General features: G+C 33.5%; 2 protein-coding genes across 2 annotated transcripts; one reads left to right on the top strand and one right to left on the bottom strand.

Annotated features, from left to right (window-relative positions):
• Positions 1-386: 386 nt before the first annotated feature.
• LOTGIDRAFT_222102 (hypothetical protein) lies at positions 387-5,483 on the top strand (the record flags this gene model as incomplete). The annotated part of the gene is made up of 10 exons (XM_009066578.1): positions 387-438; positions 944-1,086; positions 1,351-1,485; positions 1,987-2,177; positions 2,922-3,094; positions 3,400-3,503; positions 3,925-4,044; positions 4,426-4,549; positions 4,747-4,812; positions 5,316-5,483. The coding sequence occupies exons 2-10, from the start codon at positions 962-964 to the stop codon at positions 5,481-5,483; spliced, it is 1,206 nt and encodes a 401-aa protein (XP_009064826.1). The 5' UTR covers positions 387-438; positions 944-961.
• Positions 5,484-7,583: 2,100 nt separating this feature from the next.
• On the bottom strand, positions 7,584-9,988 carry LOTGIDRAFT_196660 (hypothetical protein; the record flags this gene model as incomplete). Its single annotated transcript, XM_009066577.1, has 1 exon — positions 7,584-9,988. The coding sequence occupies one exon, from the start codon at positions 9,986-9,988 to the stop codon at positions 8,000-8,002; it is 1,989 nt and encodes a 662-aa protein (XP_009064825.1). The 3' UTR covers positions 7,584-7,999.
• Positions 9,989-19,047: the final 9,059 nt, after the last annotated feature.

Below are 19,047 nucleotides of genomic sequence, written 5' to 3'. Positions count from 1 at the left end.
TCTATTATTACCACAGACAACTGATTATTTTCACCGTCGTAGGTAGCCTAGAGAGTGTAGGCTCGAGTCATTATTTGGCGTTAGGCCTAGACTTTCAATTCATTATTATCTGAGGACCATCACCATTCTACGATTACAATAGCCCCAATCCCTTTCAACTTCAATACAAACTGAAATAGATGTCTGTTATTATTCCAAGTACAATAGCATATTATCATTCAAAGCGTGGCACTCTGGTTCACGACTTTGCAAGCTGCGAAAGGCATGCCCCATTTCCCGCCTTTTTCTAAACTCTTCAATTCGGAGTCGGATTAGGTGTATAAACTTTATTTTTGTTATTATCTCCCCTGACATTTAATGGTCGAGATATAAAATTTGTGTAAATGTACTAAGAAGAATTTCATCAAGAGTTTTCCGATAAGATTAAGAATCGACATTGTAAGTTGCTTAGTCCAAAGAAATCACAAAGGCCAAGAGCTAACACTATAGTAGGCCTAGAAGTTGGTGCATTATTCTACTGTCTTATACCATGAAGTCACTAATAATAAGCGTAGGCTAGAGAAAACGTTTTACATAAACCTAGATCTTTGGTAAATTTAGATAAAGCTAGATCTATGAGGGAGCCAAGTAGGGGCTCCAAAGGTTTCCAAGGGGGCTCACAGTCTATGCATTCTCAATGTAAATTAATAAAAAATTTGAAAGTGGCTCCTGGTTAAAAACGCCACTGCTAAGCCCAATACTTCCCCCCCTCCCCCTCCCCCTAATACTTCCCCCCCCCCCCCCCCCCCCCCCCCTGTAATTTTTAGACTTGTTAAGTCACATAGTTGAGACCCCTTTTAAAAGAAATTGAATGAAGTAATGTAAACTGTCTGATAATGAGATAATGTTCACAACAAATCAGGGTACGGTAGCCTACTAATCATTAACTGTTTGTCCATTGTAGATCTAGTAAAAGTTGACAATGGAAAGAAGTATTGTATTAGTTGATATGGACTGTTTTTATGTTCAAGTTGAACAGAGATTAAATCCAAGTTTAAAAGGCAAACCATGTGCTGTAGTTCAATATAAAAAATGGAAAGGAGGAGGGTAAGATGATGGTTTATTGATTTTGGTTTTTTAGTCGTTGCCTTGCTATCATATAAAGCTGCGAATTTTGCAGAATATGAAGAAGTGTTTGTGGAAAATAGTAGCCTATATTCACAATAAAATTTAGTATTTAGTCCAACACTGAAGAAATTAGTTTATGGCAAGCATATTGTTTACACTGTTGTAATGAAAGTGTGAGTTGGCGCCTGAATGTTTAATCAGATTTGGTTGATGGCAACATTTTATTCATTTTTATTTCAATAGTATTATAGCTGTCGGTTATGAAGCTAGAGCTTGTGGTGTAACAAGAAGTATGAGGGGAGATGATGCTAAAGAAAAATGTCCAAGTATACATCTTGTTCATGTTCCAGAAGTTAGGGGCAAGGCTGATCTCACTAAGTAGGTAAATTTCTATAATGTATTAATATAATTCAAACTGACATCCCAACTGATAGAGTGCACATAAATATATAGATCCCTTTTGAAAGGTTGTCTGAAGATTGCACAGTGCAAAACTCTTGAGTAACAACATGTTTCAGGTTCTGTTTTAATGTTTCTCTATCACTCTATTCTTGATATATTGAGCACTATTTTATTATTGTAAAAGGGCAGAGAAATAAAGAAGTATTAAAATTTTGAATATTTGTGTCAATAAATTGATAAAACATTGTAATTGTGTATGATATACCCGGTATATATAGTGTATTCTGCAGAAAAACACTGATTTTATAAGTCTGAGATATTTATAGTGGATTCAGATTCATATTTTGTGGTATTACTATTGTACACAAGAGTTTATACAGGAACTTGTATATTATTTTACAATAAAAATTTACTAGGCTTAACTGAGATTGATTACAAGATCTCGATGTATACTAATGATATTGTGTATTTTTCTAGGTATCGTGAAGCAGGAGCTGAAGTTATCGAAGTGTTTTCTAAATTTAGTGATTGTGTAGAGAGAGCAAGTATAGATGAAGCATATATTGATATGACAACAGAAGTAGAGAAAAGATTAGAACAGTTTGGTTCATCACAAATAACTCCTGATAAGTTATCCAATTCGTTTGTTGTCGGCCATGATGAAAAAGGTCAGTTTATTCAGAGAAAGTTTAAGATTTAAGATTTTTGATGCATTATGTTTCAGACAATCTTTATGGAATTGTACTGCAGGATACATGATGAAAAGAAAAAAATCTAGCTTTTTTAAGCGATTCATTGTTTAAAACTGTGGTTAGATAAGCTACAGTGTCCAGTAGGGCATGTTGTGGGATTATTGGGATTATTCTACAGTAGAAAATAGATTATGTGAGTTCACCAGGTTTGGGTGTGATGCATATAGTACATCACCATTATACATCACTAACCTGAAGGTCTAGGGTTCAATCCTGGTATAGGTCGAGATAATACCTTCGGATTTTTCAACCCGGTTTCCCCCTGTCAGTGATGCATGTAAGAGGGGCTGACATGGAAAAAGTGTCTAGTTGTTCGGATGGGAAAATAAACCGAGGCCCCGTGTGCTACAGACTGTGCACGTTAAAGATCCCTCGACATTTGGAAATCGAAAAAGAGCTGGCTAATACCGCTGTCCTGGCAAAATTTTCCTCATCGCATGCTGCATGGCATTGCCCGTCTTCATTAGCCCACATGGTGCAGAAAAGTAGGACGTAAAACTCCATTCATTTCATTTCATTTTGTACCTTGTAGTGTGATTTGAATATTACCAAAACCCCTGAGGAATGTAGAATATATACCTTAGATTTTAAAAGAGTAGGCCAGTTGTGTACATGTACATGTATTTACGAAATGTATAATAACTATATTTTATCTATTAGATACACCAAGAGAAGAAGGATTAAAAGAATGGTTATCTAATATACTAGAGAATGAAGAGACTAATCTATATAATATAAGACTTGCTATAACAGCTAGTATAGTAGAGGAAATGAGAGCAGCAGTGTATAGTAAAACTGGATTTAGATGTTCGGCTGGGATAGCTCACAATAAGGTTTGTCAATTGTCAATGATCCTTGGAAGTCATTTTTAACTTCAGAATGATAGTTTTAGTTCTATTTTGTCGTCGCAAACAGTATCTTTTATTTTGTAAAATCGAAATCTTTGTTATCTACTGTTTCTTTATTGTTTGTGTTTTAGAGGACAAGAAGCTTTCTCCATGGCAACCACATTGAAGTTCAATGATTGAACTAGTGACAACCAGGTTAAAACATTCAAAGATATTGTCTCTGCCAAATGTGTATAAATGTTCCCTGATCATATTTGTGATAAATAAGAAAAGATTTCTTTTAAATTTAGATATTAGCTAAGCTGGCTTGTGGTATGCATAAACCTAATAAACAAACAATATTTCCACATGAATCAGTACCTCAGTTATTTTCTACATTACCATTACGTAAAATGTAAGTATATCATACAAAATTGTTTTCAGACACAAAGTTAGCCTTATTGTTATTTAGCATTCAAAGTTAAATTTCTCACTGTAGCGCAATCACATGTCAATGAGTTTATTTGATTGTTATAGTAGACATATTATTTGCTTCTAGTATTTGGGGGGAAGCCAGTGTCTCACCAAGTAAGACATGCTAGCTATCCTACATCCTGTGTTTGATCCCAGCATAGGTTTCTCCCTGTAAGTGATGCAGGTCAGGGAAAATGGGAAAAACTGAAGCTCTGTGCTTGTATTGCCGCAAATTTTCCTCATGTAATTCAGGCATTACCGAGCTTTAGAGCCCTATCAGGTGTATGTAGGATGTAAAACTCAATTCCACTTAATGTATTGTCCATTTGTGAGTGATTTGATTTAATCCTGTTCTCTTTTAGTCGTAATTTAGGAGGGAAGTTAGGAGATTCAGTGGTTGAAGTATTAAATATAGAAAATATTGGTGAATTGACTCAGTTTTCACTAGATTATTTAATACAGAATTATGGAGAAAAACAAGGGTCAGTATGGTTTATGTATCTTAATAATAATCAGAGTTGATATACTGGTAAATCATTAAATCTGGAAGACATTCAGAACTGAGTGGCATGTTTCACTAAACACAAGGCCACTGGCTTCCAGTTAAGTTTCATTTTTTGGTTCCATTGAGCTATCTACTGGATGAATTCAGAATAAAACGAGTGATAGTGTCCAGTTATGATGCTCCCTGAGCTAAAAATAAACTCAACTTAGTAGACATGCCGTACCAGTTTCGATAAACATTCTGAACTATATTATTATTCATGCATTTCTTCAATGTAACAAAGGTTATGAATGTCCAAATGGAACAGGGCAACCATTGGAAATAGATTTGTATAGTATAATAAATTATTATATTACAGTAATTGGTTATATAATATCTGTAGAGGGTTTGATTATGAACCAGTGTCAGCTAGACAGTTAGCTAAATCTATTGGTTGTAGTAAAAATTTTCCTGGTAAAACATGTTTAGATACTAGAAAAAAGGTTTGTGCTACTTTATCTTACAGCTTAACCAAGTTCACAGTAGAACTATATAAAAATTACTTGAAATTTTCAACCTATAAACTTTATGCTCTTAGAACTTTTATTTGAGCTCGACTTTAATGCATACTCTTATCCTTTGGGCACACCTCACGTCTCTTTGCATCTGAGTTGATCAACTTGGTATCTCATATTTTTAGGTACAACATTGGATATCAGAATTATCAGCTGAAGTTACAGAAAGATTAGTCAAAGATAAAGAAAATGTATGAAAATATTTTAAATTTTTTAATATGATTTTAAGTGATGCAAGATGTAAGTTATCAATGAAGGCTCACTGACAGTTTTTTCAGAAAATTGTAAGCAGCTAGTGATCTTCCTGAAATATTATCAGCCAATTTTACCGAAAGCAATCATCAATGGGCTTTTCTGAACAATATGAATTGCCAGTGGTGTTTAGTCAATACACAGTAATAGATAGCAGAAGAATGTTGACTCTTATATTTTCAGTTATTTCAGTTAAAGAAATGATATTACCACAGATAGTATTACAGAGACATCCTTATTTAACATATCTAATTATCTTAACCTTTAACTTGCACCTTGTTTTATCATAAATCTTTACTTTGTGACCTAGGCCAGTGCTTTCATGAGACCTATGTTCTCATCACCATCTAGCACACAGTAATTAAATGTAATAACACATTGTACCATCAGGAACAGTCAGTGTGTCATTGTCATTAAATATCTGCCATTTTTTATTTTTCAGAATAAGCGTTCAGGTAAAACATTAACAGTATCAGTAAGATTAATAGGTAACCAATCATTCAGTAGGACTTGTGCCTTATTAAAATATGATGAAAAGAAAATAAGAGATGATTCCCTAGCTTTATTACAGAAATTCAATACCTCACCTCCACATCAAGATTGTTGGTAAGTTTTTATTGTATACATTGGTGTATCTTTTAAATGGCATCCTCAATTAATCTATCGAGTCAATGAACGTTTTCATTCAGTATTGACTTATGAACAAAAAGAGCCTAAAGATTAAAAGTCAATTTTTATGATCATTGGTATGACAACTTTTTTATTGTATACATTGGTATATATTTTAAATGGCATACTCAATTAATCTATTGAGTCAATGAAAATTTTCATTCAGTATTGACTTATGAACACAAAGAACCTAAGGGTTAGAATTTTGATGATCATTGGTATGACAATATGTATATTGCCCATATCTCAGACAACCGGTAGTTGTATGTTTAGAACTTTATGGAATCACTGCCCTAGACTTGGCAAGATTTTATATTCTTCAACTTTCTATAAATGGTTTTGAGTTTTTGCCCTTGACTAAGCCAAAGTTAGTTTGTACATGTGATAAGGGCAGATTTCATTCAGTGTTCTAGATTTATTTTCCTGTATTTTCAGGTCTCCTGCTATTTTGACACTGAGTGTATCCGCTGGTAAATTTGTTGAAGATAAAATAAATGAAACACAAACTATTGCTACCATGTTTGCTAATGCTAAAAACACAGTGAAATCATCAAAAGACACATCTGACTGTGATAGTGTTAAAGAAACAAGTGTCAAAAATGACATTTTTTTTTCATCAAAAACTGCTCAGGACAAAGGGTCAACATCAAAGAAAGGAACCATTGGTTCATTCTTTCAAAATCAAAACTCAAAATCTAAACGTAATCTTGAAGAAACTACCAATTCAGATTCAGAAACTGGAACATTTCAGAAAAAAGATGGCGGAAGAGGATTCTTTGCATCTAAAAGCCAGAATCAACCTTTTAATGCTGAAGAAATGTGTTCTGATGAAAGCAATAGCAGTTTCGGGTATGCAACTTTTGAAAATGTAAATGACACAAACAATATTCCAATTCCTTCCTCAAGTAAAACTAAAATAGTAGTTGAGAAGACGAACAGCTCAACTACATCAATCTATTCTGAACCATCTACAAGTTTTAAGGACCAAATAGATATTTGTCATAATACGTTAGCTAGTGGATCTAATGAGCAGAACTTTTCTGACAATGAATTCCATTCCTCAGATGATGTGGTTCCTGAAAATGGCAATGAAACTAGTTCGGAAAATGGTGCTTCTTACAATAAAGATGTTGTAAATGTAGAGAATAACAGTCCCATAAGTAATTTTGCATTAGATGAAAGTGATTTTATGAAATGTGCCAAGTGTCAAAACCTGATTCCTGTTTGGGAAATGCCAGAACATAATGATTACCATTTTGCATTGGAATTACAGCAAACACGTGAAGTTCCACCAAATATTTTAACAATTTCATCTCAGACTTCAACCAAAAGAAAACATTCTCCTTCAGTGAATTCAAAGAGTAAAAAATCTAAAAGTGACAAAACTGCTCCATCCCTTTTATCATTCTTCAAAAAATCATGAAATTAAAATTTGATCAAAATTATTTTTGAGGCATTTTTACATCTTTTCTATAGTTATATATATTAAGTAATTTTTATATCTGTTGTTGTTATATTAGTAGATTGTTATGTATATAAAACAATTTTAACAGTTACACGTACATATATTTTTTTGAATGAACAGAATCTGATATCAATGGAGGTAACAATGTCAAACTCATGCAGTATTGGGTCTTATAGAATATTTTGCTTAGAGAAGCACTTGCCAGTGCAAAGGAGTCAAAGTTGCAGGTCTAATTCTCCAATTACAGCCAAGTTTTCATCTGTGGGGTAAGCTAATTGGCTTATCGTTCCAACGGTTGGAATCCAACCATAAGACCCACCCCTCTCCCACACTTTCTGAACCTGTAAATACTGTTAGCTTAAAGTGCACCTGTGGCAAGAAATGTGTTGGGTTTTGGTCAAAGCCAAGTTTATGGTAATTGACAGCACAATGCCTCCTTTTAATCTCTGCTAATAAACTGAATGATTATCATGTCACTATTGTAGGAAAAAGGTTGCAACAAGTAGAAATTGAGCAGAACTTTTTTCGGACTCCAGCTCATCCAAACTGTACAATTGACAGTGAAGAACAAGACTTGAACATAGCTTTTATACAGGGAAATGAACTGTTCAAATTAATGGATAAACAAAACATTTGAAAATATTTCATCAGAGGTTTAAGCAGAACAATTTTAACAATTGAAGAAACTTGTAACATTTACAATTCACTTTCATGTACAAATTTTAAGCTTCACAAGCCAATTTATTACTGAAGGTAATTTTGAACTGATCCTATCTTAGATTGGTGCATGAACATAAAGGTGACATTACGTACAAACCAAACAAACATGGGTAAATAATACAGTAAATCTATCAAATGGCAAAGCCAAGTCTGTTCATAGAAGATCCATTCTGGAACGGCATCTACTAAAATAACAAAGATATTTGCACAATCTCTGTAGAGAATTAACCCATACATTTGGTTATAAGGTTAGGATCATATAAAATAGAGAACTACATCCTTTGTAAAGGATTAATACCTAGAATATGAAATCCTGCACTGATAACATTAGCTGTGGCCTCACATAACAATAACCTACTCTTATTAATCTTAATAACTTTACCAGTGGTTCTATCTTTTTCTACACAATAACAATTATCATAAAACTCGGTGAAAGATGTGGTCAATTCATATAGATAATCACACAATGTATGTAAATACAAATCATCTAATAATTTCAAAATAATCTCGGGGAATTTCAATATACATTTAGCAAGTTTATACTCTTTTTCATGATCTAATTCTATTTTTGTTGATTTAGCAGCTTCCGCTAATTCTTTTTCCGAGACGTTCGCTAGTCGAGCAATGGATCTAATTCGAGTATAAGCATACAATAGATAAGCAGCTGTATTGCCTCGATCATCTAACATCTTATCAAAGGAGAAAACATAATCATGAGATCGATTATGCGACAAATCTGCATATTTAATACAACCATAAGCCACAGATGCCTTAGCTTTTTCCATTTCTTCCTTACTCAAAACTTTGTCTCGTTCTTTCTCTTTCAGTTTCGCTTCAGCTCTTTTAATGCCTTCATCTAGTAAATCAACCAGGCGGACAGTTTCTCCAGATCTTGTTTTGAATTTCTTCTTATCTTCTCCCAAAACTACACCGAATCCAACATGTTCAATACGATGAACTGATTTATTGGCCCAACCAACCTGGAAAGCAGCAGAGTAGATAGTTTCTAAATGTCCACCTTGACCATTATCTACAACATACACCAACCAATCAGCCTTCTCATCCATTAGACGTTGTTTGATAGCAGCTAAATCGGATGTATCATAGGTAAATCCACCATCAGTTTTAATAACTGTCAAGGGAACTTGGTGACCTTCCACAAACATGATGGTTCGACCGTCTTCCACCTTGGTGTAACCTTTTGACCCCAGTTCTTCAACCACAATTTTCATTAATTCTTGGTAATATGATTCTCCACGATCTATTAAACTAACATCCAACCTCTCGTACACTTTTTGAAATTCTTTACGTGAAACATCATAAATGGATTTCCAGGCTTTGATGTATTCTGGATCATGTGCTTGTAACTTAACAACACAAGCATAAGCTCTCTTCTTAAATTCTTCATCTTCATCAAAACGTGCTTTAGATGCTTTATAAAAGCTCTGCAAGTCTCCAATGCTTGGTGGATTTTTGGCAAAGTCTGGGTATTTATCTTGCAGATTAGCAATCAACATTCCAAACTGTGTTCCCCAGTCTCCTAGATGGTTAATTCTCAGAACATCATGACCAACCCACTCTAGCAGACGGCAGATACTCTCACCAATAATAGTGGATCGCAGATGACCAACATGCATTTCTTTGGCAATATTCGGTGATGAAAAGTCAACTACAGCTCGTCTCTTTTTACCAATTGGTGGAGGTTGGACGCCATTGTTCAGTAGCTTGAATATTTGTTGTGAAACCCATTCTTTATTCAGGAAAATATTGATGAATCCTGGTCCTGCAATGTCAACCTTTTCAATACATTCAGCTTTAGGCAAGTTGTTGACAATATTTTGGGCGACTTCTCTTGGATTACTTTTAGTGCCAGCTGTTTTCAATTTCTGGGAGATACTCATAGCACTGTTACATTGAAAATCTGCAAATTTGGCACTGCTTGTAACATCAGATTTGGGAAGATCTATGCCAGGGTAAGCTTGATGAATTGCCACTTGGAACAGATCATCAATCATGGATGTCAAACTAATCATGTGAATGGGAGATTTTGACTTCTGCTCGGCCAAATGCTTCTTCAGGTGGTTTAATTGATAAAGTAACTTTTGGTTTTCAGTTTGTAGTTTCTGTAAAATTGGTGACACGATTCCACTTTCTGCCAAAGCTTTGGGATTTTCAATCAAGTCTAACTCTTTTTCCAAACGAAAAATTTCCTCCTCTGCTTTCACTACTCTAGCGTTGTATTTAGCTATTTCGTCCTCCATATTTTCTGTTCACAAGCTAACAAGTACTTTTATCAATTAATTATTTTGTCGTCTGTGGTTAGATTCTTATCGCTTACAATTTATTGCATCAGCATGGACTGTCTTACTCAGTCTCGCCGATTTAGTTAGAAACTTTCACTTTAGCCACGTTTTAGTGACATTACAGTGCGCATGACCAGACAGATTTCTGTCTGCGCTTGCCTAGAATAACTAGGTCACTAGGTCAAAATATGTAAACAAACCCATGTGCTTCTATTCACATATAATTAGCACTTCATAATTTTAATTGCCACATTCGTTAAATAATCCATATTTATATGTTTTTAAACTGACTAAAGTAAAATATTTATGTCTATTTAATTCTTCCTTATATAAAGGTCATGAAAGCAAAGGCAAAGGCGTAACGTGGCATAGACTCTATCCGAGCTTGACTATAATAATAAGTACCACCAAATTGTTCAATTGTGGATCAAGAAAGATACAAGATATAATAGCTCCATTGCACTTAATTTATGACCTCATCTTTAAATCATATGGTTATTTGATATCCCAATTTCTGACATAGTTGACACTTCATTTCAAATTTTTGAATGCGCTGGCAGATGACATCAAGTTTAGAGGTTTCAGATAATTGTTTTTAATGGAACAAAATAACTACACAGCCTTCTGCAGGATGCTTATTTATTGAAGGCCAGAATTTTTCTCAAAACTTAGCACCTTTGGAATCACATAAGCAGTGAAATTTCTAGTGAGTAGATTAACCTCCCGAGTTATTCGCCTATTTTCTTATCTGTACAATCTCTGTTACAGAACAAGTTCGAATGCTAAGACATGACCATTGCTTTCAAATGCTAGCCCAGAGTTGACACATTGCCTTTCCATCTGAGTTTACATCCAAGTGATCACAATAAAATAAAAACAAAAATTTGTCAATATTATTTGTTTATTTTATAAGCCTTTTATGAGCCCATCATATAACATTTTTATAATCAATAAAGCAACTAATACTAAATGAAATGAAAAAAACAAGAGCAATAGTAACTTTTAGATGAAATGATAGTTAAAAATGAAATAAGCGACTAGGTTAAGTTTATAAGAGATCAGAGATGAAAACACTAAACTTGTGGAACCAATATTCCTGAAATTTCTAGAATCAGGATATCACAAAGACTTAATTGTACCCAAAAATTCCCTGATTCCCAACTAAGATAGACATTGTTTTTAATTTTTTTTTAAAATTGTAATAAGACCCATCTACAATAGAAAATGTAAATCAGCATTAAAAAAACTGATATTGAATTCGGTTCAGGGCAATTTTCTAGTTTTAAAACATAAAAAAATTGAAAATGAAAGATCTAATTATTATTTTATAGAATATCATGTCAATATTCTCTAATTAAAATTAGACCAAATTTTCGTTCTGTTTTTCATTAGCTTTTAATTTTCAATAAAGCTCTCTTGAATGTTTGTGGAATTAACCTTTTGACCTAACCTGATAAACACCATGTTATAGAATGCCAGAGATGGAGAGGGTAGAAATTCTATTGGTTAAAGCAGATGTCAGGTTGAGTTAGGTCACAAGGTTAATTTGATGAACCGTCTAGATGGCTGTCATTAGATCCTAACTGAAGGGGCTATATTAGAAATAAAAGCTATTAGAAAAACAGAATGAAAGTTTTGACTAATTTGAATAAGACTGTTTATTCTTTATAAATAGTAAATAAATAAATATATTACCATATTATGACTAGGAATCATTTTATTCTTGAAAATATTCTTATCTCTTTTTTCATGAAATATGGAACTTAACATGATTTAGAAACGAAATAGCATTTCAAAGATATCATAAAGATGAAGATGCAAAAAAATATTGGAATCACTTTTATTGGCGCCATCAAATCTTAAACCCACTTTCAGAATTGGATTCCAAAATTCATTTCCCTGTTCTTTGATTTTAAACTTTAGAAGAAAAATCTAATTATTTTGAAATGAAAGTTAGATAATTAATAATAATAATGATAATAATAAAGACAAGCAGCTATGATGTCCTGCTTGAAAGGATTATATCTGTCTAAATATTTGTTTTACCAGATAATAGAGCTCGATTTTAGCTATCCTTAACACTTTTCACAATTGGAATCAAATGTCCAGCTCTACCACTTCCAGACGAATTTTGTGATCAATGACCAAGGTCATCTTGGAAGTGACAATGTAAATTTCCTGATAATAATGACAATCTGGCCTTTCATTGAATATTTAGTTGAATTGCTGGAGAATAGGACCTCAGATTTCAATTCTGTAAAGTGATAAGGGTAGATGAGATTGAACTCTATCAATTTACGTATTTAGACCACTATATGCCTTGAACTAATGAAAATTTATTCATACTGAATAAGAGTATACTACTAAATGAAATTTGAACAAAGTTTGAACTAATATGTACAGAAACACACTAACATAGAACACAATTTAGTGACCAGCACCTTCTTATAATAAATACTAATATCACTCACTGAAATATTTTATATTATTTATAATTTACTAAAGATTGTTTATAATTTAGGTAATGACATACAAGTATTCTCATATACTGATAAAACATGTGAGTCAGAAACAGATCATGCTTGACCTACAGAAACACCAGATTGTTAAAGGAATTGTAAAGATTTTATGTGTGTCTGGGTCACTGATAGCATCAATTTGCAACATTCCAATTTTCAATCAGACGTCTGTTGTTCCTGCTATTCCACTGAAACTAAGTGTTTGATGACTTCACTAATTGCTAAGAGCCTTATAAATGTGATAAAGCATATTTTGTGATCTGTGATGTCATCAAGCATTTATTTTTTGTGGAATTGCAGGAGCAACATCTGACTTAAAATTGAAATGGTAAAAATTGATGCCATCAGTATCCCTGATACACATCATTTTTTTTTTTAGAAATCCTCTTAACATTCCCTTTAACTTAGTATCCCTTTTATTAGACTGTACAGATAATGGATTCATCCATCATTAATGGTGTATATGAAAAAGAGGAGATGTATATTATACATTACAGTTTAATGCATTAAGATATTATACTTATAAACAGTGTTATATTTTTCTCAGAAATTCAGGAAGGAGTGTCTTCCTCATTCACCACTAAAATTGTGAGAGATCCCTAGGACCTTGCCTTGTTCAATGAACTTAGATCTTTACAGAATAGTAATAGCTAAAGTGATTGTCCTTTTCTCCACATTATTTTCATCAATTTACATATTATGAAGCTTTGGCAATCTATTTTGTGCTTATGTACCTATCAATTCCATATCCATTTATACTTTTTTAAATATAAAATATTAAACTGAGTGAGTTATGAGGTTTCTAGAACATTTTTCAATAAGACCATACATTATTTACAATAACCCAATATATTTACAGAACAAATGCTAATATTAATACCCATAATAAACTACTGGAGTATTACCAGTATTGGTCCAACAAAATATAACAGAAAGAGTCCTGAACTACTGTCTCCATGTTTCATGGTAAAAACTTAAAAGGCTTATCCATTTTCCAAATCTGAATGTGCATTGATAAGAACTTTCTGCAAAGTCATCATTTTTTAACATCAAATTTTGTAGATCATTTATTTTTTCTATACCAAATATAATTATTCTTTCAATTCAATTTTCAATACAAACTAATGTTTCAAAAAATTGAAAATGGAATATGGAAAACAGACTTTTAAGGACTTCTAATTACGAAAAAAATTCAGGGTTCAACTAATAGACATTGTGAAACATATTGAATACTTTTGACACACTCATTTTTAACAGCTTTTGAAAGAAAAGTATTCAATATATTATAAGATGTTGCCAAAGCATTTGACTCTGTCTATAATAAATCACAATTAGTAATTTTCAGACCACAAAAAGAGATTCTCTGTTTAAAAGTTGTAATAAACAAACAATAATATTTTGATAATATTCAAAATCCCTTCTGTTAAAAATGGTATTGACTGGGTCCTAAAAGCAATGAGGTTATATTTTAAGGAGTAAAGAATAAATAAATAAATAACAAAAAAACAAACTTAAATAAATTAACAGATCTAAAGAGAATATCAGGCCAAAGTGTATAGTTAAAAAAGAGCAAGACAAATCTTGTCAACAGAATGGCAAAATCAAGGGTACTAGTGGACTCCTCCAAAGAGACGTACCATCAGGTGTTTCTAAAAGTGTAAGCATTGTCTGCTTCTACTATCTAGGTTCCCATCATGAGATACAACCAGATCAATTAAAGAAGAACTTACTGATTGCTGAGAGCCCAAATAAAATTTTCATTTGAAATCCTGTAAGGATAAAATTTCAAGAAAAAGTGTGAATCCTCTTAAATTTAAAATAAACTGAAGTGACAACAGCTGAATTACTCACACCATTAATGTCTTTCCCAAATAGAAAAAATGCCAAAAATCTACATGATCAACATTAAATTCAACTGTCAGATGGACTCTTTTTCAATTAGGTAAACAAAAAGAATTCAAATGTAGGTGAATATCATGTCATATTTTCAATCTGATAAGGGCTATGGGAGATTAGACTGTACACCAAATCCTTTAGCTTAACATATTTAACAAAACATACAATTTGGCCTGAAATAAACTTTTAAGAGAGATTTTTAATGAACAGAGAGGTGCCCAAACAATAATTATTGAGGTTATAAATATATTAACATTATTGAAATTCTACAGCTTACTCATTTAATGTCACTTTTTTGTGGATGCATCGGACACATACAATTTTGGTGTGTTAGTCAAATTTGATTGCTTCTACCAAAGTTTCGCCAAAATATTGTTTTGGTTTTTGGGTTTTGTTTTGGGGTTTGGATCATAAGTGCTTGGTTTATTTATTGGATTCTTTAAAAACAGTGAAGATATTTTTACCAATGAAAAATATTGCATCAAGAACAAAATCCTCACAATCTTAGGAAGAATACAATGAAATTAGACTTGCCTACCAAATCAATGGGAAAAATTGAAGACAGCTTAACATATAATCGTTCTAAGAGCCTGGTATACATGTACATGACATATTATGTTAGCCGGTCACGTTCAGACGGCTAAGTTAAGCTGGCTTCACTATTCAAGCTAGATTTTAAGCCACCTCCGAAGTAGGTGCAAGTAAGCAGCTTAAAACTAGCTTGTCGTTTTCAGAAGCTAAAAATTTGGCTCAAAGAAGTTAAGCTGCCTTAACACACTATAAGTGTCCCTTACATCTGCAGCAGAATGCAATGAAATGAGCAGCAGGAAATTTCAACAATATTTTATAATGAGGAGTTCAGAAACATTATATAACTTGCATTGCATCTTCATGTACATATAATTCATCATATTAATATTGCTTTCATGAATGATCATACTCAAAGTAAAAGTATAAAATTTCTTCAAAATGTGAAAATTTCAACTAGTGCTATTTTCCATTCTGACAAAATTTGGCTGGATTGAGACTGATAACAACATTTTAATTCAGTCTATGGTGTAAAGTGTTGGCTGTAGCTAAGTTGTCAGAAATATCAGACCTTAACTCATTTCAGTTAATTTATTTCAGTTCAAGTTACCATTCTTTAAATGAAGACTAAATATCATTCTGTCTTGCAACTTCAAGGGCTGATGAAGATAAGCAATGCCATGCAGTGTACAAAGTTGAAAAACGTTTTCAAAGACAGTTGTGACATCAACTCAGCAATCTCAGTCATATGTGGCCTCTGCTATATATACAGCCAAGAAATTGGATTTGGTTTTGTATGCTTATTCTTAATTTTATAATCAATGGTGCAGGTCATGACAATTGTACATTATGGTACTGTCAGTGACACTTGTGTCTTATGGTACTGTCAGTGACACTTGTTCCTTATAGTATTGTCAGCAACATTTGTGCCTTATGGTAGTGTCAGTGACACTTGTGCCTTATGGTACTGTCAGTGACAATTGTGCCTTATGGTCCTGTCAGTGACAATTGTGCCTTATGGTGCTGTCAGTGACACTTGTGCCTTATGGTACTGTCAATGACACTTGTGCCTTATGGTATTGTCAGCAACATTTGTGCCTTATGGTAGTGTCAGTGACACTTGTGCCTAATGGTAGTGTCAGTGACACTTGTGCCTTATGGTACTGTCAGTGACACTTGTGCCTTATGGTACTGGTAATGTCAGCAACACTTGTGCCTTATGGTACTGTCAGTGACACTTATGCCTAATGGTTGTGTCAGTGACACTTGTGCCTATGGTAGTGTCAGTGACACTTGTGCCTTATGGTAGTGTCAGTGACACTTGTGCCTTATGGTACTGTCAGTGACACTTATGCCTAATGGTTGTGTCAGTGACACTTGTGCCTAAGGTAGTGTCATTGACACTTGTGCCTAATGGTAGTGTCAGTGACACTTGTGCCTTATGGTACTGGTAATGTCAGCAACACTTGTGTCTTATGGTACTGTCAGTGACACTTGTGCCTGCCTTATGGTACTGTCAGTGACACTTGTGCCTAATGGTTGTGTCAGTGACACTTGTGCCTTATGGTAGTGTCAGCAAAATTTGTGCCTTATGGTAGTGTCAGTGACACTTGTGCCTAATGGTACTGTCAGTAACACTTGTGCCTAATGGTTGTGTCAGTGACACTTGTGCCTTATGGTAGTGTCAGCAACTTTTGTGCCTTACGGTACTGTCAGTGACACTTGTGCCTGCCTTATGGGAGTGTCAGTGATACTTGCGCTTTATGGTACTATCAGTGACACTTGTGCTTAATGGTAGTGTCAGTGACACTTGTGCCTTACTGTACTGGTAGTGTCAGTGACACTTGTGCCTTATTGTACTGTCAATGATACTTGTTCCTTTTGGTATTGTCAGTGACACTTGTGCCTTATGGTAGTGTCAGTGACACTTGAGCCTTATGGTACTGTGAATGACACTTGTGTCTTATGGTATTGTCAGCAACATTTGTGCCTTATGGTAGTTTCAGTGCCACTTGTGCTTAATGGTAGTGTCAGTGACACTTGTGCCTTATGGTAATTGTAGTGTCAGTGACACTTGTGCCTTATGGTAGTGTCAGTGACACTTGTGCCTTATGGTAGTGTCAGTGACACTTGTGCCTTATGGTAGTGTCAGTGACACTTGTGCCTTATGGTAGTGTCAGTGACACTTGTGCCTTATGGTAGTGTCAGTGACACTTGAGCCTTATGGTAGTATCAGTGACACTTTTGTCTTAAGTAGTGTCTGTGACACTTGTGCTTTATGGTTGTCAGACACTTGCGCCTAAGTAATGCACATAATATACTCTTTGATTAATTTTCTGACAACATAGCCTAAAACAGCTCATATAAATCTTCACAAGAATAAATAAATGGTTTAGAATTTTTATCAACTATTTCAAATATTTGATATTGAAATGACCTCTGTTTCATATTTACACATTTATATAAATAATATTCACAATTCTTTTTATATATGTTATATAGTTCAAGTTGAATGTTGGCTAAATCTTATATAGTTTATCTCTTGAATAAATAGTAAACACTGAGGTTTCTTTTTAGTTAACACCAACTATTTAAAGTGTACTTCTTATAGTAAACTCTTGGCTTCTTATAGTCTGATTTTTACCAATCACTGACTTCTTATTACTAACACTGACTTCTTAGAGTATAATATATAAGTACATGTATATATAAAATACCTTCCTTTTCCTTATTTTACTGTATGTAAAACATAACTTTCTCTCAAAGTCTGAGAAAACCAACCTCTGGAGACCATTATTTTGTACACACCATTACCAATTAACTGATAAAGACAAGCCTTTGAAGATGGTTTTCTTGTACCAGTACTTGATCATTTTGTTTTTTGAATTTCCTGGTTCCTAACCAAACTCTTCATAGTGTGAGGCAAAAATAGCCTAGCATTTTCCCCAGAAATCTCCAAATTCTAATAATTCCAGATGATGTTTCCTTCTTCAATATCTTAAAACCAGATGATAACTAACAAGTCTTTCATGACTTCCAGGCAATGCATGATGAGATTCCAGATTCTTTGTTTCCAAGAGATGTTCCTATATGTACATTGCAGTAATGATAATGGTCAATCCATTCCATGCCTGTACTGTCATAATGTATCTATAAAAATATTATAATATTCTCAAAATCAATACAAGAGATTATAAGATTAGCAGTGTTTAATCTGTTTGGATTATCACTAAAAATAGAATATTTTACCCGCATCATTTGATTATGATAATCTGTTTGTCTTTTAAAAACATTGGACACCATAAATGGGCATTATCTGGACACAAGATTCACATTATTTGCTCATATGTGGGCAGCACATAGGAATGTGTAAATGAAATGTGTATTTGTGATATTATATCACAAACTATTCATCACAATCAGAATTGTGATATCAATCACATTAACACTATAATCACTATCAAATCGTGTCAAAGGTGTAAAAATTTTGTTGATTTTGATGTTTTCACTTTTGGTGTTGTTTAAGTCCATATAAGGTCATGGTCTATAGTCATACTTCTGTGTCTCTCTGCATATGAAGAGCATCCATCTGTTCTAAGATAAAAGCTATGGTATTTTGACGTATCACTCCAATATGAGTTTTTAACACGAGAATTTGATCATTAGCAACCTCTAATCTGGCTCGTAGCTGTGAGTTTTCTTCCATCAACTGTTCTCTTGCCTGCAAAAATACAAATTTACATTATTCAATTTAATAGTAGTATAGGCAATGATATATGAGCTTCTCCATCTTCTCCATCTTCCTTGTGAAAGCAAAAAAAAAAAACCATATGATGGACTTATGTTGCTAAAAAACCAAAGCTCAGTGATAAGTGTCTAGAAAATCTAACTTAATTACAGAAAATATTTTTGGAATCCACAATGCCTGATATTGATGATGAAAAAGTATACCAAGCAGATAATTGCAATCTCCCACTGGATTAGTGAAAATTTAGGTGCATGTGGAGCATTGATGGAGTCTCACAAACACAATTCTAGTGAAAAGAAAATTTGGCTTGTGGTCAAAAAATTCTA

Source organism: Lottia gigantea (genome assembly GCF_000327385.1).
Source record: "Lottia gigantea unplaced genomic scaffold LOTGIsca_78, whole genome shotgun sequence".
NCBI lineage: Eukaryota > Metazoa > Mollusca > Gastropoda > Lottiidae > Lottia > Lottia gigantea.
This window is presented reverse-complemented; position numbering and strand designations above follow the sequence as displayed.